At 40.2% G+C, this 23,211-nt stretch overlaps 1 protein-coding gene across 31 annotated transcripts in view; it reads right to left on the bottom strand.

Annotated features, from left to right (window-relative positions):
• Positions 1 to 23,211, bottom strand: part of MLLT10 (MLLT10 histone lysine methyltransferase DOT1L cofactor) — a 222,768-nt gene that overhangs the window by 154,811 nt on the left and 44,746 nt on the right. For 22 of the 31 annotated variants that reach the window (XR_010146821.1, XM_063781470.1, XM_063781476.1 and 19 more), the window contains one exon: positions 5,874 to 5,928. The exons of 6 other annotated variants lie outside the window; for them this stretch is intronic. Coding sequence is in view for 15 of the 25 variants with exons in the window: in XM_016962745.4 (XP_016818234.1) it covers positions 5,874 to 5,928 (55 nt within the window). In the remaining 10 variants the exon portion in view is untranslated. Of the gene's footprint in view, positions 1 to 5,873; positions 5,929 to 9,596; positions 9,686 to 20,185; positions 20,239 to 23,211 lie in introns of those variants that run through there. 3 more of the 31 variants (XM_024346253.2, XM_063781478.1, XM_016962750.4) reach the window with 2 other exon arrangements.

Here is a 23,211-nt window from a genome sequence, read left to right as displayed (position 1 = left end):
ATAAAGAGTGATAAACATGTAGGTACATTTAATATATAACGAACATACAAAACAATAATGCCTTCACACACATTTACAATACAAATGACCACTTACATTAAATATTAAAACACTGGTAGGGTTTGTGAATGTATGTAGCTTTCCTATAAAACTATAACAAAGACTGGAAAAAGAACAGGTGAAAGAAGTCTATATGGTTTCATTCTACATCTCGTGTTAAGTGGCACACACAGGCCAGGTGCAGTGGCTCACGCCTGTAATCCCAACACTTTAGATAGCCAAGGCAGGCAGATCACTTGAGGTCAGGAGTTTCAGACCAGCCTGGCCAATATAGTGAAACTATGTCTCTACTAAAAATACAAAAATTAGCTGAGTGTTGTGGTGTGTGCCTGTAGTCCCAGCTACTCAGGAGGCTGAGGCAGGACTGCTTGAACCTGGGAGGTAGAGGTTGCAGTGAGCCGAGATAGTGCCACTGCAGTCCAGCCTGGGCAACACACCGAGACTCCATTTCAAAAAGAAAAAAAAAAGTTGTACAATCAGCAGAGACTGAATTTACTGATAAGAAAATTATAATCCCTACAGCAACCACCATATAAATATAAATACTTGTGTATATATATAGGAAGAGATATGGCCAAAAAGGCAATTTAAGGCAATTTAATATAATTAAATTTAAATGCAATACTAACTAGTTGCATTGTTAAACTGATTAAAATACAGCACTAAAAAATAATCACAAAAAGAAGAGAAGAGAAATAAGAAATAAGAGGGAAAATCAATGTTACGAATAAACAGCAGAAGACTTCTACTTCTGTCCAAGATAGACTAAGATAGTCAAGAGAAAGTCACAAGGGAAACTGGAAAATGTCTTGAACGGAATGGCAACAAATATGAAATTTATCAAAACTTGAGACATAGGCTGGGGACAGTGGTTCATGCCTGTTAATCGCTGGAGCTCAGCAGTTTGAGACCAGCCTGGGCAACATGGTGAAACCCCGTCTCTACAACAAACACAAAAACATTAGCCGGATAAGGTGGCGTGCACGTGTAGTCCCAGCCACTCAGGGGCTAAGGTAGGAGGATCGCTTGAACCCAGGAGGTCGAGGCTTCACTGAGCCAAGATCACACCACTGCCCTCCAGCCTGGGTGATAAACTGAGACCCTGTCTCAAAACAACAACAGCAAAAACAAAAACAAAAAAACACAACTTGTGGGATTCAATAAAAGCAATAGAGAGGAACTTACAGCATATACATTTTCATTAGAAAAGAATATCTAAAATAAAAGACCTAAGGTTCCACCTTTATAAGTTAGAAAACAAGAGGAAAATATAACACATAGTAAGTACTAGGAAGGAAATAATAAAGAGCAGAAGTTTAACAAAATAGAAAACAGGGAGATGGCATAAAAAATTAACAAAGCCCAAAATTTTCTTTAAAAAGGTCAGTAAAACTGAACAATTCTATTTGGACTGGTCAAAAAAATAAAAATAAAAACAAAAAACCAGAACACAAGTCACCAACATCAGGAATAACAACGGGGTAATTACTACCATTGCTAGCAAAATTAACAAAATAATAATAAAATACTACTGGCGGCCGGGTGTGGTGGCTCCTGCCTGTAATCCTAGCACTCTGGGAGGCCAAGGTGGGTGGATCACCTGAGGTCAGGAGTTCAAGACCAGACTGGCCAACATGGTGAGATCCCGTCTCTACTAAAAATACAAAAATTAGCTGGGCATGGTAGTGCCTGCCTGTAATCCCAGCTACTTGGGAGGGTGAGGCAGAGAATCACTTGAACCTGGGAGGTGAAGTCTGCAGTGAGCCGACATCACGCCACTGCATTCCAGCTTGAGTGACAGAGCAAGACTCCATCTCAAAAAAAAAAAAAAAATACTATTGGCAATGTTAGTCCAACAATTTCAGCAACTTATACAAAGTAGTTAAATTTCTTGGAAAAACAGAGCGCACCAAAATTGACTTAAGTTTATAAAAATAGGTCAGGCCCAAGGGCTCAAGCCTGTAATCCCAACACTTTGGAAGGATGAGGCAGGAGGATAGCTTGAGCCCAGATGTTCGAGCCCACCCTCGGCAACAAAGTGAGACCGCGTGTCTCTACAAAAAATACAAAAAGAAAAAAATATTAGCCAGGCATGGTGTGCCTGTGGTCCCACCTATTCAGGAGGCTGAGGCAGAAGGATCACTTGAATCCAGGAGTTTGAAGCTGCAGTGAGCTATGACTGCATCACTGCACTCTAGCCTGGGCAACAAAGTGATACACTGTTAAAAAAGAAAGAGAGAGAGAGACAGACAAAGGGGAAGGGAAAGGGAAAGGAAAGGGGGAAAAGGAATGTCCCTATAATTTTGCCAAAAAACGAATTTATCAAAAATTTTCCCAGAAAAGTTTCAGTTTCTCACGAAGTTCTATATAGAATTCAAAGAAAAATAACACCAAATTTACACAAACTGTTTCATTTTAAGTGACTAGCATAATCCTCAACAAACACCTGACAAAACCACTATAATTCTTAAAGAAACAGAGAATGAAAGTACATGACAAAAATAAAATATATGTCTGGAGATGGACAAGTGAATTTACAGTATCCTAAAAGTTTCAGAGGATTCAGAAAGAGGAAAAAAGCACATAGTAATGTTAACTTTTTTAAGCTAATAGGGTAGAATGGAACAAGTGAAACAAACCAGAATAGGAAATATTTAATAAGATAGAAGGTTTACACCAGGTGCAGTGGCTCATTCCTGTAATTCCAACACTCTCAAAGCTGAGGCAGGAAGATCACTTGAGCCCGGGACTACAAAGCTATAGTGAGCTAGGATCCTGCTACTTGTACTTCAGCCTGAACAACAGAATGAAAACCTGTCACTTAAAAAAAAAAAAAAAAAAACTTTGGAATAGTGAAGGCCTTTCTAACTAATAACTCAAAATACAGACGTCATGAAAGATTAATAAATTGAACAAAATTAAAATCAGAAACTCATGCACGGTAAAAAAAAAATTTTTTTTAAAGCACAATATAAACAAAGACTAACCAGATGGGCAAAAATTAGTCCAACTCATATCAAAACAGCATAATAATATATGAGGGGTTCCTTATGAACACTCCAATAAATCAAACTAAAAAGATCAACAATTGTGGCTGGGCATGGTGGCTCACACCTGTAGTCCCATCACTTTGGAAGGCCAAGGTGGGTGGATCCCATCTCTACTAAAAATAAAAAAATCAGCTGGGCGCGGTGGTGCGTGCCTATAATCCCAGCTACTCGGGTGAGTGAGGCAGGAGAGTCCCTTGAAAGGGGGAGGCAGAGGCTGCGGTGAGCCAAGATCAAGCCACTGCACTCCAGCCTATGTGACAGAGGGAGACCCTGTCTCAAAAAAAAAAAGAAAAAGATCAACAACCAAGTCAAAAAACAGACCACAGAAGAGAAAAAACAAACTGCTCTTCAAACTATAAAAAGATGTGAACTTCACTAATATTAAGAGAAATGCAAAACTACTGCTTGGATATATAAACTTTTACCTGTTAGATTACCAAAGGTATGAAGAACAGCTTTTTTATTCATATATTGGTAAAACTGGGAACATATATTGGTAAAACTACAGGGCAAATAATTTGGGACTATCTATCAAAATTAACGGCAAAACTCCTTTGACTCAATGTTTCCACCTATGGAAATTAATAATCCTATAGATATACTTGTATACAAGCAAAATGACATACATACAAGAGTTAGTCATCAAAGTAGAAGATCAGAAAGTGCATCAAGAACTGATTGATTAGATATTAGATAACATGGTTAAAAAGAAAAAAAAGCTCTATACTGAAAACAAGATAAACTGTTCATGCCGGGTGCAGTGACTCACACCTGTAATCTCAGCACTTTGGAAGGCCGGGGCAGTAGGATCATTTGAGGTCAGGAGTTCAACACCAGCCTGGCCAACATCGTGAAACCCCATCTCTACTAAAAATATAAAAATCAGCCGGGCGTGGTGGCACATACCTGTAATCCCAGGAACTTGGGAGGCTGAGGCAGGAGAATCGCTTGAGCCCGGAAGGTGGAGGTGGCAGTGAGCTGAGACTGCACCACTGCACTCCAGCCTGGGCAAATGAGCGAAGCTTCAAAAAAAAGAAAATTGAAGAAAAAAGAAAAGCAAAGTCTCAAAAAAAACAGATAAATTGTTCAGTGAAATAAATTAAGATGCAGAAGAGTATATAATATTAACCCATTTGTATAAAGATGGAGGGAGTAAATAAGTCTTTATTCACATTTGAATATGCAAAAGAAAGAAGCCTAGAAAGATATGCAGGAAAGTAATTATTACATAGTAGCAGGAAAACTATTGATAAACTGGGCAGATGGGGAAGAGGAATAACAGGAAGAGTTTTCAACATATTTTTAAATTCTGTACAATCTGACTGTATAACATAGTGTGAAGATTAAACTGTAAAATATATATATATAGCCAAAATCATTCTATTTTTCCCTTTTATTTACTCACACCATTACTCTAGCCTATGCCACAACTACTTTAGAAGTGGCTACCCAAAATGGAGAAGAGTATAGTAGTAATAGCAGCTTAACCTTTTTTTAGCTGCCTCATCATATATGCCATGGTCTAATAAACTCATGTCTACACATTTCAGAATAGTACTGAGCTGTAGAAAAATATGATTTCTCTGACAAAGATAACTGAAAGTGAATAAGAAAATGAGTAATATACAAGGGTTCATAGGAAAGCATACCAAAATGTGATACAGAAGTCAGCTTTTTTTTTTTTTGAGGCAGGGTCTCACTCTCACCCATCCCAGGGACTGAAGTACAGTGGTGTGACCATGGCTCATTGCAGCCTCGACCTCCCAGACTCAAGCCATCCTCCTGCTCAGCTTCCCAAGTAGCTGGAACTGCAGGCACGTGCCACCATGTGTAACTAAGTCTTTTTACTTTTATTTTTTATATTTACTTTTGCAGAGACCAAGGTCTCCCTATGTTGCCCAGGATGGTCTCAGACTCCTATGCTCCAGTGAGCCTCCTACCTTGGCCTCTCAAAGAGCTGGGATTACAGGTGTCAGGCAACACACCCAGCCTAAAAGTCAACATTTCTTTATATTCAAGCAACAAAGATCCTCAGAGTTAAATAAAATTAACATTCAATAGAAACATCATCTGTCTAGAGATACACAAAACAGAAAAAAAGAATCTAAAACAACAGATTTTAGGTCTAACAACAACAACAAAAAAATGTGGCTCATTTTTCAAAAAAAAAAAAAATTCCTAACATAAGAAACTATATCCATTTAAAAAAAATACTTTTTTTTTTTGGAGACAGTCTCCTTCTGTCACGCAGGCTAATGGGCAATGGTATAATCTCAGCTCACTGCAACCTCCGCCTCCCAAGTTCAAGCGATTCTCCTGCCTCAGCCTCCCAAGTAGCTGGGACTACAGGCAGGCACCACCACGCCTGGCTAATTTTTCTATTTTTAGTAGAAACCAGGTTTCACTATGTTGGCCAGGCTGGTCTCGACTCCTGACCTCAGGTGATCCACCTCCCTTGGCCTCCCAAAAGTGCTGGGATTACAGGTGTGAGCCACCTCGCCCAGCCAAAAACATAAGAATTTAAATTAGAAGTATGTATTTAATAGATCATACTGCATAAAATACCCAATGCTTAAGTTTGTCCACAAAGTAGAAAAATTGTGGGTCAATACAATAAGGATTTATAAATTATAGCCACCACTGTTAAAAATGAGTAGAAAACGCTGTTTAATTTGATAAAATAAAATAAACTACCAAATATTTGAAAATACTCCACTGTCCCAGTTTTCAATAAAATTTTTTTCAAGAAATCTCTGCACTTACCCCCATTATCTGTTCTTTTTAAAGCTCCATCCTTATGGGGACAAAGTTCACATCTCTATAAAAAAAAAAAAAGAAACAGGTAATGAAGAAATATTTCAGATTATCAAAAATGTAGTATCTTCCCTGCAACGTCAAAACTACTGAAAATGTGAGAGCAGCATTTGTCCTAGTTGCCCCCCAAGAATATTTCAGAACATTCTTCACAAACAGTTGTTCTTGATGACATGTGATCTTCTTCAGAGGACAAGTAATTTTTTTTAAAGTACATTTTAACTTTTAAACTCCTGCCATGGGCCAGGCGCGGTGGCTCAGGCCTGTAAATCTTAGAACTTTGGGAGGCTGAGGCAGGCGGATTAGCTGAGGTCGGGAGTTCGAGACCAGCCTGACCAAAGTGCAGAAACCCCGTCTCTACTAAAAATAAAAAATTAGCCAGGCTTGGCAGCGCATGCCTGTAATCCCAGCTACTGGGGAGGCTGAGGCAGGAGAATTGCTTGAATCCGGGAGGTAGAGGTTGCGGTGAGCCAACATCGCGCCACTGCACTCCAGTCTGGGCAACAAAAACGAAACTCCAACTAAAAGAAACAAAACAAAACTCCTGCCACAATTTTTTAAATCTTACATTAATAAAAACACAAAGATGCTGGGATTATTTACCTGGGGAGCGGGAGAAAAAACAAAAAGGTCCTCTCAACACAGGAATGGGGCAAGGCTTTTAACATCTGCCTGTTACCTGTTTACTTCCTGTCTTATGGTCAGCTAGGACGACTGCCGTCAAGTAGGTCTGGTTTCTCTTAAAGAGCCTAACTCTAGAATTTAGAATTTTAATTTAAGTGGCAAGAAATGATCTCATGCATGCTGATTTCCCTTCTAAAAGGAATTAGGCTAATCAGTTATTATTATTCAAACACAATAGTACTCAAAATTTATTGTGGATCCCTCTCCTTCTCATGCTCAGAATTTAAAACCAAAAATAAAACTAGAGCCAGTACTACCACTTCTTATGAAACACAGTAAGTTTCAGTGGCACTGTCTTACCAAGAAGAATATGTTCCTGAAAGTCTCACTTGAGTATTATTTATATCCCACTTTGTTTCCAAAAGAGGTTTTGCAGCATACTATATAGTAATATAGGCCGGGCACAGTGGATCACACCTGTAATCCCAGCACTTTGGGAGGCTGAGGTAGGTAGATCGCTTGAGCTCAGAGGTTCAAGACCAGCCTGGGCGACATGGCAAAATCCCACCTCTACAAAAAACAAAAACAAAAAAACAAAAAATTAGCTGGGTGTGGTGGTGGCACACCTGTAGTACCAGCTACTAAGCAGGCTGAGGCGGGCAGATCAATTGAGCCCAGAAGGTCAAGGCTGCAGTAAGCCACGATTGCACCACTGCACTCCAGCCTGGGTTACAGAGTGAACCCTATCTCAAAAAAAACAAAAATAAAAAAAATGTGTATATACATATACATATATATATATATACACACACACACACATACACACACGTATATATATGTGTGTATGTATACATACATATGTGTATATATACACACACATTATATATATATACACATACACACATACTTTATATATATATACACACACTATATATACACACCCTACATATAAATATATATACACTTACATACATATATAAATTACAACAAAAAACTGGAGTAGAAAATTAAGTTGAAATAGTATTAAAAGTACAGAAAGCATAAGCCATAAAAGCCTAATGAGGCCGGGTGCAGTGCCTCACACATATAATCGCAGCACTTTGGGAGGCCAAAACAGAAGGACCACTTGAGGTCAGGAGTTCGAGACCAGCCTAAGCAACAAAGTAAGACCTCATCTCTACAAAAAATAATTTTAAAAAAAATAGAGCCTATTGGCTGGGCACGGTGGCTCACGCCTATAATCCCAGCACTTTGGGAGGCCAAGGCGGGTGGATCACGAGGTCAAGAGATCAATACCATCCTGGCCAACATGGTGAAACCCCGTCTCTACTAAAAATACAAAAAATTAGCTGGATGTGGTGGCGCGTGCCTGTAGTCCCAGCTACTTGGGAGGCTGAGGCAGGAGAATCACTTGAAACCGGAAGGCGGAGGTTGCAGCGAGCAGAGATCATGCCACTGCACTCCAGCCTGGGCAACAAGAGCAAAACTCCATCTCAAAAAAAAAAAAAAGGCCGGGCGCAGTGGCTCATGCCTGTATTCCCAGCAGTTTGGGAGGCTGAGGCGGGTGGATCACGAGGTCAGGAGATCGAGACCGTCTGGCTAACACGGTGAAACCCCGTCTCTATTAAAAATACAGAAAATTAGCCGGGCGTGGTGGCAGGCGCCTGTAGTCCCAGCTACTTGGGAGGCTGAGGCAGGAGAATGGCGTGAACCCAGAAGGCGGAGCTTGCAGTGAGCTGAGATCGCATCACTGCACTCCAGCCTGGGCGACAGAGCGAGACTCCATCTCAAAAAAAAAAAAAAAATTGAGCCTATTGATAAAGTTTGGATATTTGTGCCTCCAAATCTCATGTAAAAATGTAATCCCAATGTTGAAGGTGGAGCCTAGCAAAAGGTGTTTGGGTAATGGGGGCAGATCCCTCATGAATGTCTTGGTGTTTTCCCTGTGGTAATGAGTGAGTTTCTTGCTGTCGTTAGCTCACGTGAGATCTGATTGGTAAAAAGAGCCTGCCACCTTGCTCCCTTCTCTCACCATGTGACACTCCTGGTCCCCATTCCCACTGCCCCATGAGTAAAAGTTTCCTCAGCCCAAAGATGTTGGTGGTATGCTTGTACAGCCTACAGAACTGTGAACCAAATAAACTTCTTTTCTTTATATTAATAATCTACCCAGTTTCAGGTATTCCTTTAACCTGAAACAGGCTAATACCACTATACTTCTTGCCTTTCAGTATTTCACTCTCCTGATTTTCCTATTACCTCTTTGGCAGCACCTTTCTGATCACCCTATCAAAACTTTAAATGGTGAAGTTCCTCAGGGCTCTGGCCTAAGATGTCATCTTATTTCACGTGAAACACTAGGCAATCTTACTCATTGTCCAAATTTCCATTACCAACTAAATTATAAAAATATAACAGTGACTCCCAAATTTTATCTATTTGTATCTGTCCTCAGGTTCAGGTATAAAACTCTATATGCTACATAAACACTTTATTTTATTTTATTTTGAGATGGAGTCTCACTCTGTTGCCCAGGCTGGAGTGCAGTGGCTCAATCTCGGCTCACTGCAACCTCCAGCTCCAGAGTTCAAGCAATTCTCCTGCCTCAGCCTCCCAAGGAGCTGCAATTACAGGTGTGTGCCACCACGTCCAGCTAACTTTTTCTATTTTTAGTAGAAATAGGGTTTCGTCATGTTGCCCAGGTTGGTCTCAAACTCCTGGCCTCAACTGATCCACTCACCTCAGCCTCCTGAAGTGCTAGGATTACAGTGAGCCACCTCACCCAGCCTACATAGACACTTGAAATGCTCCACAATTTATGACAAAACCTGCTCTTCCTGCTCTTTCCATATACTGGTAATGATATTTTCAATGACACATTGCTCACGCAAGACACCTAGTATACGTCATCTTTGACCACTTCATACCTCACTCCCTAATTTCACTTTTAATCCATAACTGTATTGTGCCCTTCCTCTTCCTAAATACTGGTGAGATCTGCCTCTCTCTCTCCATCTCCACTATTACCCTACTTAAAGCAAGCATTACCTTTCATCAGGACCACTTCAGTCACCTCCTAAATGCAGTAGTCCCCCAGTTATCCATGGGAGAAACATTCTAAGAACCCCAGTGGATGTCTGAAACAACAAATGGTACTGAGCACTTGATTCTGTTTTTTGCTATACATACATACTTATAAAAAGTTTAATTTATAAATTAGGCACAGTAACAGATTAACAACAACAATAAAATAGGACAGGCTGGGTGTAGTGGCTCACACCTATAATCCCAGGATTTTGGGAGGCTGAGGCGGGCAGATCACCTGAGGTCAGGAGTTCGAGACCAGCCTGGCCAACATGATGAAACCCTATCTCTACTAAAAACACAAAAAAATTAGCTGCATGTGGTGGCAAGTGCCTGCAGTCCCAGCTAAGCAGGAGGCTAAGGCACAAAAATCGATTGAACCTAGGAGATTGCAGTGAGCCAAGATCGTTCCACTGCACTCCAGCCTGGGCGACAGAGAAAGAGACTCCACCTCAAAAAATTTTTAAAAATTAAAAAAAAAAAATTATAACAATGTACTATAAGAAAAGCTATATGAATGTGGTCTCTCTCCAAATGCAGTCTGCATAACAACAACCACATATACAGTGGTGGTCCCATGAGATTAAATGGAACTAAAAAATTCCTATTGCCTAGTGACGTAATGATGTAATAGCCATAGTAACATGACAGAGCAATTTTTAAAATAAATTTAGTGTACATTAAGTGTACAATGTTTATAAAGTCTATAGTAGTTGTAGCAGTCCATTCTCTCACTGCTATAAAGAACTACCTGAGACTGGGCAATTTATAAAGAAAAGAGGCTTAATTGACTCACAGTTCCACATGGCTGAGGAGGCCTCAGGAAACTTTCAATCATCACAGGAGGGGAAGCAAGCACATCTTACATAGCAGCAAGCAAGAGAAAGAGAATGTGTACATAGGAAAAAACTGCCACTTTCAAAACCATCAGACCGCAAGAGAATTCACTCGCTATCATGAGAACAGGATGGGGGAAACTGCCCCCATTATCCAGTCACCTCCCTCCTTCAACACATAGGGATTACAATTCGAGATGAGATTTCCGTGGGGATACACAGCCAAACCCTATCAGTAGTGTACAAAAATGTCCCAGGCTTTCACATTCACTCACCACTTACTCACTGACTCACCCAGAGCAACTTCTAGTCCTGTAAGCTTCATTCATGGTAAAGCCCTATACAAGTGCATTTTTTTAAATCTTTCATACTACTATTTTAGCTGTACCTTTTCTATGTTTAAAAACACAAATATGGCTGGGCGCGGTGGCTCACGCCTGCAATCTCAGCACTTTGGGAGGCCGAGGCAGGCAATCAAGAGGTCAGGAGATCGAGACCATCCTGGCTAACACGGTGAAACCCCGTCTCTACTAAAAGTACAAAAAAAATAAGCCAGGTGTGATAGTGGGCGCCTGTAGTCCCAGCTACTAGGGAGGCTGAGGCAGGAGGATGGTGTGAACCCGGGAAGCAGAGCTTGCAGTGAGCCGAGATCGTGCCACTGCACTCTAGCCTGGGCTACAGAGCGAGACTCCGTCTCAAAAAAAAAAAAAAAAAAAATTCACTGAACATTAAAAGAAAATACACAAAATAGGCTGGACACAGCGTCTCACGCCTGTAATTCTAGCACTTTGGGAAGCCAATGCAGGCAGATCATGAGGTCAGGAGTTCGAGACCAGCCTAGCCAACATAGTGAAACTCCGTCTCTACTAAAAAAAAAAAAAAAATGAGCTGGGCGTGGCGGTGTGCACCTGTAATCCCAGCTACTCGGGAGGCTGAGGCAGGAGAATTCCATGAACCCAGGAGGCAGAGGTTTCAGTGAGTCAAGATCGCGCCATTGCATTCCAGCCCAGGCGACAGTGCAAGACTCTGTCTCAAAAAAAAGAAAAGAAAATACACAAAATAGGACGGGTGCGGAGGCTCACGCCTGTAATCCCAGCACCTTGGGAGGCCGAGGCAGGCGGATCACGAGGTCAGGAGATCGAGACCATCCTGGCTAACACAGTGAAACCCCGTCTCTACTAAAAATACAAAAAAAGTTAGCCAGGCGTGGTGGCGGGCGCCTGTAGTCCCCACTACTCAGGAGGCTGAGGCAGGAGAATGGCGTGAACCCGGGAGACGGAGGTTGCAGTGAGCCAAGATCATGCCACTGCACTCCAGCCTGGGTGACAGAGCAAGACTCCATCTCGAAAAAAAAAAAAAAATACACAAAATATATTAATAGGACTGTGATAAGGATGGTAAGATTATGAGTGATTTCTTTCCTCTATTCCAAATTATACCATTTCCGTTATATTGTAAAGTTTTATGGAAAAATGTCACTAAATGCTAACTAAATCTGCCCACTGAAGATAAACCTATAATAAATAAAACAGGATGTCTCAGCAACAACAATAAAAAAGAAACTATAAGCCGAGCGTGGTAGCACCAGTCTGCAGTCCCAAATACTCAGAAGGCTGAGGCAGGAGGATCACTTGTGCCTGGGAGTTTGAGGCTGCAGTAATATAATAGCAATACTGCACTCCAGCCTGGGCAAAAGAGCAAGACTTGATCTCAAATTAAAAAAAAAAACAAAGAAAAAACAAAACAAAAAAACAAAGAATTTTTTAAATACTAAAAATACAACATGTGAAGTAAAAATTTCACTAGGCAAGCTTCATAACAACAAATCTGAGAAGACAAAAGAGTCAGTGAACTTGAAGCTACATCAATAGATAGAATCTAATCTGAGGCCAGGCATGGTGGCTCACACCTGTAATCCCAGCACTTTGGGAGGCCGAGGTGGGTGGGTCACCTGAGCTCAGGAGTTCGAGACCAGCCTGACCAACATGGAGAAACCCCGTCTCTACTAAAAAATACAAAATTAGCCAGGTGTGGTGGCACACACCTGTAGTCCCAGCTACTCAGGAGGCTGAGGCAGGAGAATCACTTGAACCCAGGAGGCGGAGGTTGTGTTGAGCCGAGATCGCACCACTGCACTCCAGTTTGGGCAACAAGAGCGAAACTCCATCTCAAAAAAAAAAAAAAAAAGAATCTAATCTGAAAGAGGAAATAGAGGTAAAAAAAAATTAAAAAAAAAAAAAAAAAACAGGGCTTCAGGGACCTACAGGACAGTACCAAAAGGTCTCACATGCATAACCAAAGGCCTTAAAAAGAAGAAGAGAGAAAGAATATGAGGCAGGAAAGAAAATTTTGAAGAAACGATGGCTGAAAATTTCTTCAATTTGAAAAAAGACACATTCACAGATTGAAGAATCTCAGCAAACCTCAAATAGTCAAATGCCTTCCTAAACAGCAAACACAGAGGGAAAAATCTTGAAGCACCAAAAGAAAATGTCACATTACACAGAGGGCAGAGGGAACAGTGACTGGATAAATGGGAGATTTCTCATCATAAAATATGGAAGCCAAAAGAAAGTAAACTAAAATACTTAAATTGCTAAGAGATAAAGCACCGTCAACACAGAATTCTAAATCCAACCACAATGCCCTTCAAAAATAAAGATGAAATAGGTACTTTCAGATAAAAGAAAGAAAACACAATTTATCACCAAAAGATATGCCCTGCAAGGAAGGCTAAAGAAATTCTTCAGAATTAAGACAAATGATGCTAGAAAATGCAAATCTTCAGAAGACTACCACAAATGGTAAATATCTGGGTAAACTTAGAAGACTTTTAACTCTTAAGTTCTTAACATTACATGATTATTGAAAGCCAAAATTATATTGTTGTTTTCTGGGGCTTATAATATACATAGTTCCAACACACATGACAATAGCATAACTGACAACAAACAGAGGTGATATAAAAGAACAACTTACAAGCTTTGTATACTTTACGACTTGTACAATATTACCCATAAGTGGTAATACTATAAAAACAGACTGAAAAGAGTAAAGAAATATACTTAAATTGCTAGAGGAATGTGCAAAAGAATTAAGTTGAAACCCTTCCTGATACTATACTTAAAAATTAATTCAAAAGTGAATCGCAGATCTAAATGTAAGAGCTAAAACTATACAACTTTAGAAAAAAAATAGGAGGTAAGTCTTTAGGACTCGGTTGAACAACAGTTTTTAGACATAACACTAAAAGCAGAGGCAATAAAAGAAAAAATAACTAGAATTTACCAAACCTACAGACTTTTTTGCTACAAACAAAACCATCAGGAAAGTAAAAGGATGGAAGAAATATTTACAAGTCTACAAGTCGCATGTCTGACAAGTAGTTTGTATCCAGGATACAGAGCTCTTCCACTCAAAAATAAAAAGCTATACAGCCCAGTTAAAAACTGAACAAAGGATCTAAATAGACACTTCTCCAAAGAAAATATATAAATGACCAATAAGCACATGAAAAGATGCTTAACGTCATTAATCATTAAGGATTAAAAATCAACACCAGGCCAGGTGCGGTGGCTCACGCCTGTAATCTCAACACTTTGGGAGGTCTAGGCGGGTGGATCACCTGAGGTCAGGAGTTTGAGACCAGCCTGGCCATCATGGTGAAAACTCCATCTCTTCTAAAATTACAAAATTAGCCAAGCGTGATGGCAGGCACCTGTAATCCCAGGTACTCAGGAGGCTGAGGCACGAGAATCGCTTGAACCCGGGAGGCAGAGGTTGCCGTGAGCCAAGATATCACACCACTGTACTCCAGCCTGAACAACAGAGTGAGACTCTGTCTAAAAAAATAATATAATGAAAAAAATAAATAAAAATCAACACCACAATCAGATACTACCTCATGCCCTGTAGGATAGCTAAAATCAAAAGCCAAACAATAAAAAATGTTGGCAAAGAGATGGAGAAATTAAAACCTTCATATAGGCTGGGTGCGGTGGCTCACACCTGTAATCCCAGCACTTTGGGAGGCTAACGTGGGCGGATCACCTGAGGTCAGGAGTTCAAGACTAGCCTGGCCAATATAGTGAAACCCCATCTCTACAAAAATACAAAAATTAGCCCGGCAAGATGGTGGGTGCCTGTAATCCCAGCTACTCGGGAGGCTGAGGCAGAAGAATCACTTGAACCCGGGAGGTGAAGACTGCATTGGGCCGAGATTGCGCCATTGCACTCCAGCCTGGGCAACAGAGGGAGACTTCCGTCTCAAAAAAAAAAAAAAAAAAAAACCTTCATCTATTGTTGCTGGTAATTTAAAATGTTACAGCCTCTGTCAGTTTTTCAAAAGATTAAACAGAGTTACAGCATGAAACAAAAATCCTACGCCCAAGAGAATTCAAAACAAATGTCTGGATTTGCAGACAAATGTTCATAATAACGTTATTCATAACATTGCAAAAGTATATACAACCTAAATGTCTATCAATTAATGAATGAGTAAAGAAAATGTAGTATAGCCATGCAACAGAATTATTATTTGACAACAAAAGGGAATGAAGTTCTAATGCTACAAAACAAATGCTTGTACATTATGCTAGGAGAAATAAGCCACTCACAATACACCATATATCATATGATTCCATTTATATGGAATGTCCCAAATAGGGATAGAGACAGAAATGAAGATTAGTGATTGTCAGGAGGTGGGGAAGTAGGGTAATGGAGAGTGACTGTTAATGGGCCAAAGGGCTTCTTCTTGAGGGGATACAAGTGTTCTAAAATTGATTGTAGTGATGTAGACACTGTTTCAAAACAAAACAATTGGCCGGGCGCAGTGGCCCACGCCTGTAACCCCAGCACTTTAGGAGGCTGAGGCGGGCGATTCACCTGAGGTCGGGAGTTCAAAACCAGCCTGATCAACATGAAGAAACCCCATTTCTACTAAAAATACAAAAATTAGCCAGGTGTGGTGGCACATGCCTATAATCCTAGCTACTCATGACGCTGAGGCAGGAGAGTCGCTTGAACCCGGGAAGCGGAGGTTGCGGTGAGCCGAGATTGTGCCATTGCACTCCAGTCTGGGCAACAAGAGCAAAACTCCAACTCAAAAAAAAAAAAAAAAATTGTGTATTAGCACGGATAGAAAAGTAAACACAAGATGTCTGTAAGAAACACACTTTAAGTGAAGACACAAACAGGTCAAAAGTAAATGGAATGGCCGGGCATGGTGGCTCACACCTGTAATCCCAGCACTTTGGGAGGCCGAGGTGGGTGGATCACAAGGTAGGAGATCGAGACCAGCCTGTCAACATGGTGACAACCCAGCTCTACTAAAAATACAAAAATTAGCCGGGCGTGGTGGCGGGTGCCTGTAGTCCCAGCTACTCGGGAGGCTGAGGCAGCAGAATGGCGTGAGCCTGGGAGGCGGAGCTTGCAGTGAACCAAGATCATGCCACTGTACTCCAGCCTGGGCGACAGAGCGAGACTCCATCTCAAAAAAAAAAAAAAAAAAAAAGTAAATGGATAGGCTGGGTGTGCGGTGGCTCACGCCTGTAACCCCAGCACTTTGGGATGCCAAGGCGGGCACTTGATCACTTGAGGCCAGGGGTTCGAGACCAGCCTGGCCAACATGGCAAAGCCCCATCTCTACCAAAAATACAAAAATTAGCCAGGCACGGTGGCACACACCTATAGTCCCAGCTACTAGGGTGGCTGAAACAGGTGAACTGCTTGAATCTAGGAGGCAAAGGCTGCAGTGAGCCAAGATCACACCACTGCACTCCAGCCTGGGTGACAGAGTAAAACCTCATCTCATAAAAACAAACAAACAAACAAACAACAAGAAAAAAAAAGATGGTGAGTGGCTACATAGTAAAGAGAGGGAGGGGCATTTCACAGTAAGTCAGACAATGAAGAAGTCATAATAATTATAAATGTATGCACCTAAAAACAAGGCTTCAAAATACATGAAGCAAAAATTAGCATAAGGCATAGTCAGGATACTCAGTGCCCCAAACGTGGTAAGATATTTTAACACTCCTCTTTGTGATTGACAAAACCAAACCAAATAAAAATAATAATAATAATAATCTAAGCAACGTTAAAACCACTATAAACATTCTTTTCAGGTAAACTTGGTGCATACCCCATGGAAGACCACCTACTGAGCCATAAAGCGGGACACAATAAAATGAAAATAATGGAAATCATACAGATTATGTTCCCTAACCACATTAGAAAAAAGATATAAAATTAATGACCTAGCAGCCCGATATGGTGGCTCACGCCTGTAATCCCAACACTTTGGAAGGCCAAGGCAGGTGGATCATCTGAGGTCGCAAGTTCAAGACCAGCCTGGCCTACATGATGAAACTCCATCTCTATTAAAGATACAAAAATTAGCTGGGCATGGCAGCGGGTGGCTGTAATCTAAGCTACTCAGGAGGCTGAGCTGAGGCAGGAGAATCGCTTGAACCCGGGATGCAGAGGTTGCAGTAAGCCAAGATCGCACCACTGCACTCTAGCCTGGGTGGCAGCACAAAACTCTGTCTAAAATAAAATAAAATAAAATAAGTAGGGTTCTACCTAAAGAACCTATATATAAAAGAGTAAAGTAAACCCAAAGTAAGTAGAAAAAAGAAATAGTAAAAATAAGAGCAGAAGAAATGAAAAGTAACAGAGAATTTGAAGTCAAAGTGGGTCCTTTTGTCAGAGGCCTCTGAACCAGAATGCCTCTATCTTGAACAGGGGCTGGGGAAATCATAAGGCTGAGTCCTGCTGGACTGCAGTAAGTTATGCATTCTAAGTCACAGAATGAGATAGGAGGCTGGCACAAGATACAAGACATAAAAACCTTGCTGATAAAACAGGTTGTAATAAAGAAGGGGGCCAAAACCCACCAAAGCCAAGATGGTGACAAAACTGACCTCTGGTCGTCCTCACTGCTCATTATACACTAATTATAATACATTAACATGCTAAGAGACACTCCCACAAGCGCCATGACAGTTTACAAATGCCATAGCAATGCCAGGAAGTTACCCTATATAGTCTAAAAAGGGGAGGAACCACTAGTTCTGGGAATTGCCCACCCCTTTCCCAGAAAACTCATGAATAATCCACCCCTTGTTTAGCATACAATCAAGAAATACTCATAAAAATGGGAAACCAGCAGCCATGGCACTGCTCTCCCTATGGAGTAGCCATTCTTTTATTCCTTTACTTTCTTAATAAACTTGCTTTCACTTTACTCTATGAATCCGCCTCAAATTTTTTCTTGCACAAGATCCAAGAACCCCTCTCTTGGGGTCTGGATTGGGACCCCCTTTCTGGTAACACTTTGGAAAAACCTAAAAAGTTGACAATCTGCAAGCTAAATTAATTTTTTTTTAAATAGGAAGAATACAAATTACCAATATCAAGAATAAAATGGGAATTACCTCTACAATCCCAAAGATATTAAGAGGGCCAAAGATTATTATTAATAACTTTATGCTAACCAATTCAACAGCTTAGATGAAAAGAAAAAATTATTTGAAAATGAAACTTATCAAAACTGATAAAACAGAAAATCTGAGAAGCATTTTAAGTTGAATTCGTTATCAAAATCCTTCCCAAAAAGAAAACTCTAGACTCAGATTTTTTCACTGATAAGTTCCTTCAAACACTATAAATCAATCTCACACAAGTATTTCCAGAAAACAGAGAAGACAATGCTTCCCAAATCATTTTCTAAGTTTAGCATGAAGAATACCAATGAATATACCAAAAATACCAGCACTTGACAAAAAGCAACAAGATTACAACAAAATCCCTCCCATACAAAGTTGCAAAAATATTTACTATTAGCAATTTAAGTCCAACAATATATAAGAAGAATAGGCCAGTTGTGGTGGCTCACATGGATTACGAAAGTAATCCCAGCACTTTCGGAGGCCAAGGCGGGAGGATCACTTGAGGTCAGGAGACCTGCCTGGCCAACATGGTGAAACCCTGTCTCCACAAAAAAAATTAGCCGGGCATGGTGGCACGTGCCTGTAATCTCAGCTACTTGGGAGGCTGAGGCAGGAGAATCACTTGAACCCAGGAGGTGGAGGTTACACTGAGCAGAGATTGTGCCACTGTACCCATCACTAAAAAAAAAAAAAGAATAATACACCATGACACCAAATGGCATTTAGCGTAACATTTGAAAATAAAACAATGAAATTTACATTAGTATCTTTAAAAACATAGCATTATCTCAATAGATACAGAAAAAGCTTTTGAGAAAACTCAATATCCATTCATGACACAAACCCTCAGGAAGCTACTCAACTGTGTATTCTCCACGGCATGGCATGACTATTCCTCTTGGGGTCTGTGACTATAACAAACTATCTTTTCAATGGCAGTCATGCTGGGTTCTGTTGGCCTTGCCATATCTAAATAGTAATAAAAGCTATATTTGAAAGCAATCTGATAAACTTCATCAATAAAACCCCTACAGCTGACTTATAATTGATGGTGTAACACTGAATGCTCTCCTCTAAGAATGAAAACAAGATTAAGTCCATTCTGTAAGGGAAGAGAATAAAAGGAATTACAAATGGGAAAAAAGAGATAAAACAGTGTTTTATGACAATCATCTATTAGAAAAATCTAAGTAATCTACCTAAAAAACTAGTAGAATTAATATGACTTAAGTAAGATTGTAAGAAACAGGTCAATATACAAAAATTCTATTTCCAACAAAAAATTAGAAATTTTTATAATACTTTATAATTGCTAAAAAATGTATTTAATATTTTAAAATAGCATCAAAAAAAAAAGACAAAATACTTAAAAATAATTTTAGGCCAGGCGTGGTGACTCATGCCTGTAATCCCAGCACTTTGGAAGGCCGAAACAGGCAGATCACTTGAGGTCAGGAGTTGACCAGCCTGGCCAACATGGTGAAACCCTATCTCTACTAAAAACATAAAAATTAGCTGTGCTTAGTGGTACATGCCTGTAATCCCAGCTGCTTGGGAGGCTGAGGCAGGAGAATTGTCTGAACCCAGGAGATGGAGTGAGCCAAGATTGCACCACTGCACTCCAGCGAGGCAACAGAGTGAGACTCTGTCTCAAAAAAAAGGAAAAAAAATAAGTAATTTTAAAACAGAAGACATGCAAGACCAAAGGCTAAAAGCAACAAACAACTGCTCAGACAAAGCAAAAAAGACCTAAATAAATGGAGAGATATACTATACTAATGATTAAGACTCAATCGTTGTTAAGATGTCAGTTCTCTTCAAACTGATCAACAGATTCAAGACAATTATAATCATGATCCCATCAGCCTTTCTTGGAGAAGACAGAAAAGAGATTATTAAAATTTATATGGAAATGTGAAGGACGGAAAATATGCAGAACTTCGAAAAAGAAGAAAAAGGTTTTAGGACTGGCAATTCTGACTTCAAGACAATATAAAGTTACAAAATTATCAGAATAACAGGGCTAGACAAACAGATTTTTGGAGCAGAATAAAGATTTCTGAAAGATATCCCACTTATGCAGCCATGTGATGTTCCCAAAGCAACCCAGTGAGAAAAAGAGACTGTTTTCAACAAATGGTGAAAAACAACTGGATAGCCATATGCAAAATACTCAAACCTACAAAAATAATTTCAGATGCATCACAGACCTAAATATAAATTAGCAAAAGCAAAACCTTTTAGAGGAAATAAAGGAAATTACCTTCATGACTTCGAGGTTAGGCAAAAGTGTCTTAGCTCACAGTAAGCAATAACTACAAAAGAAAACACTGATAAATTAAACTTATCAGATATAAATATTTCTGCTCATCAAAAGGTACAGTTAAAATAAATAGTTAAACCATATAGACTTGGGGAAAGTATTTACAAAACATTTATCAGACACAGGATCAGTATTTAGGACATATAAACACCTTCTGCAACTCAAATAGATGAAAAAAGAAAACAAAGAATAGTAAAGGCTAAATGAACAAACTCATCACAAGAGAACACACGAATGGTCAACACACAAGCTAAAACGTGCTGAATATCATCAGTTATCATGAAAAAGTAAATTAAAACCACAATGATACCACTTCTGGTCAAGATGGAGTGAATAAAGGGGACCAGATTTAGCCTCCTTGCATGAAATAATAAAAAACCTAATAAAATGAATGAAACAACAGCACTGAAGATATTGGACAAGCAACAAAACACAGTGATCCCTGGAAGACAAAAAACAAATGGGCCACACGTGTGCCCAGCTTACTGCCTTGAGAGAGTTTCCAGGTCGTGGAACAGGGAGGAGGAACCCAGGCAGAGCCTGTGGTCTCCCCAAGTTGAGGAAATGAAGCTGGAAGTCCAAGGAGGCCAAGGTGCCTAGAGCTCACAAGGGAGACCAGCACTGAGTAGAGAGCTGGAGAGAGAGAGAGAAATGAAGAGATCTACAAAGGCTCACCCTAGAACTTTTGGTTGAATGACAAATCAGCACTTGCAATGTAAAGGAGCTATCCAATGGCAAGATGAGAAATCACCAAAAGAATTAGAGGTAATAGCATCCAGAACTGAGATAAGGATGTGAATAGTACCCATACCCAAAAGTCCAAAAGGAAATGATGTGATATAATTTCTATCACACTGTAGATATGACATAGGAGTATAAGAAAGTCTTCAGAAGGAGGAAAAAATTAACCCTAAACACAGCCCTGGTCAAGTCAAAGAAAACATGAAAGACCCAACAGAAAGAAACTGTTTTCAAGCAACTCAATAATGCCACAGAACAAAGTCCACAAATATTTGTAAAAGGCAAACAAAACTAGAGAAACTAGAAAACAAGGTAAAATTCACAGTGGCTAAAAAGTCAATCAAAATTTATAAGACTTACATAGAAGCAGGAAGTTACACCCCATAATGAAACAAAAAAAAACCAATTTTGAAATGAAACAGAAAATAGAATTAGCAGACAAGTCCTTTAAAACAATTATGATGATATTTCATATGATCAGAAGGCTAGAAGAAATATATTAAGTAAAAATATGAAATATTTTTAAAATTTGAACTTCTAAATTGAAAATTACAAAGTCTAAGATGAAAAATACACTTTGAGATTTACAACCCATGAAACCAAAATTACTAACCTAAATGAAACACAGAAAAAAAAAACCACTAAAAAATGTAATACGTGATAATTGAAATAATTTCAAGAGGCCAAACTTGTAACTGGAGCCACAAAACAGGAGATAATATAGGAAAAAAAAGTCTTTAGAAATCATGGCCAACAACTTTCACATATTTGATGGAAATTATAAGCATGTATAACAGGGCACTCTTTTAATGAACTATCAGTCACTGGAAACATGAAGAAAAGTGGCTGAGCGCAGTGGCTCACGCCTGTAATCCCAGCACTTTGGGAGGCCGAGGTGGGAAAATCACTTCAGGCCAGGAGTTCGAGACCAGTGTGGGCAACACTGCAGAACCCCATCTCTAAACACACACACACGCGTGCACACACACACACACACAAATTGGCCTGGCACAGTGGCTCACGCCTGTAATCCCACCACTTTGGGAGGCCGAGGTGGGCAGGTCACCTGAGGTCAGGAGTTCGAGACCAGCCTAACCAACATGGACAAACCCCATCTCTACTGAAAATACAAAATTAGCTGGGCATGGTGACACATGCCTGTAATCCCAGCTACTCAGGAGACTGAGGCAGGAGAATTGCTTGAAGCCAGGAGGCGGAGATTGCAATGAGCCGAGATCATGCCATTGCACTCTAGCCTGGGCAACAAGAGCGGCACCCCGTCTCAAAAAATAAAAACAAAAAACACACAAAAATTAGCCACAGGTAGTGGCACACACCTGTGGTCCTTCTAGCTACTCGGGAAGGCTAAGGCAGGAGGAGGTCAAGGCCATAGTGAGCCATGATTGTGCCACTGCACTCCAGCCCAGGCGACAGAGCAACACAGGAAGACCCGGTCTCTACAAAAAGATTTTTTAAAAATTAACTGGGTGGGCCAGGCATGGTGGCTCACACCTGTAGTAATCTCAGCACTTTGGGAGCCTGAGGCAGGCAGATCACCTGAGGTCAGGAATTCGAGTCCAGCCTGGCCAACATGGTGAAACCCTGTCTCTGCTAAAAATACAAAAATTAGCTGGGCATGATGGCGCACATCAGTAATCCTAGCTACTCGGGAGGCTGAGGCAGGAGAATCGCTTGAACCCAGGAGGTGGAGTTTGCAGTGAGCCGAGATCACGCCACTGCACTCCAGCCTGGGCAAGAGCGAGATTCCATTACAAAAAAAAAAAAAAAAAAATTGGCTGGGTATGGTAGCATATGCCTGTAGACCCAGCTACTGGGGAGGCTGAGGTGGGAGGATCATTTGAGCCCAGGAGGTGGAGGCTCAATGAGCTATGATTGTGCATGCCACTGCACTCCAGCCTAGGTGACAAAGCAACATCATGTTCAAAAAAAAGGAATGATAATAATAGCAGGACCAGCAGACAGAAAATCAGTAAGGATACAGAAGCTTGAATAACACCATTAACCAAACTGACCTAACTAACTATAGAACGCTCTACACAAACTACCAGAATACGCATTCTGTTCAAGTGCATTTGGAACATTCACCAAGATATACCATATTCAGGCCAAAAAAACAACTCTTGGTAAATTTAAAAGGTTTCAGGTGTTACCATGAATTTTTTCTTACAACTGTGATATTAATCTAGAAATCAGTGACAAAAAAA

This window comes from Pan troglodytes, chromosome 8 (genome assembly GCF_028858775.2).
Source record: "Pan troglodytes isolate AG18354 chromosome 8, NHGRI_mPanTro3-v2.0_pri, whole genome shotgun sequence".
NCBI lineage: Eukaryota > Metazoa > Chordata > Mammalia > Primates > Hominidae > Pan > Pan troglodytes.
The sequence above is the reverse complement of the archived record's forward strand: the minus strand, read 5'-3'. Positions and strand labels throughout refer to the sequence as shown.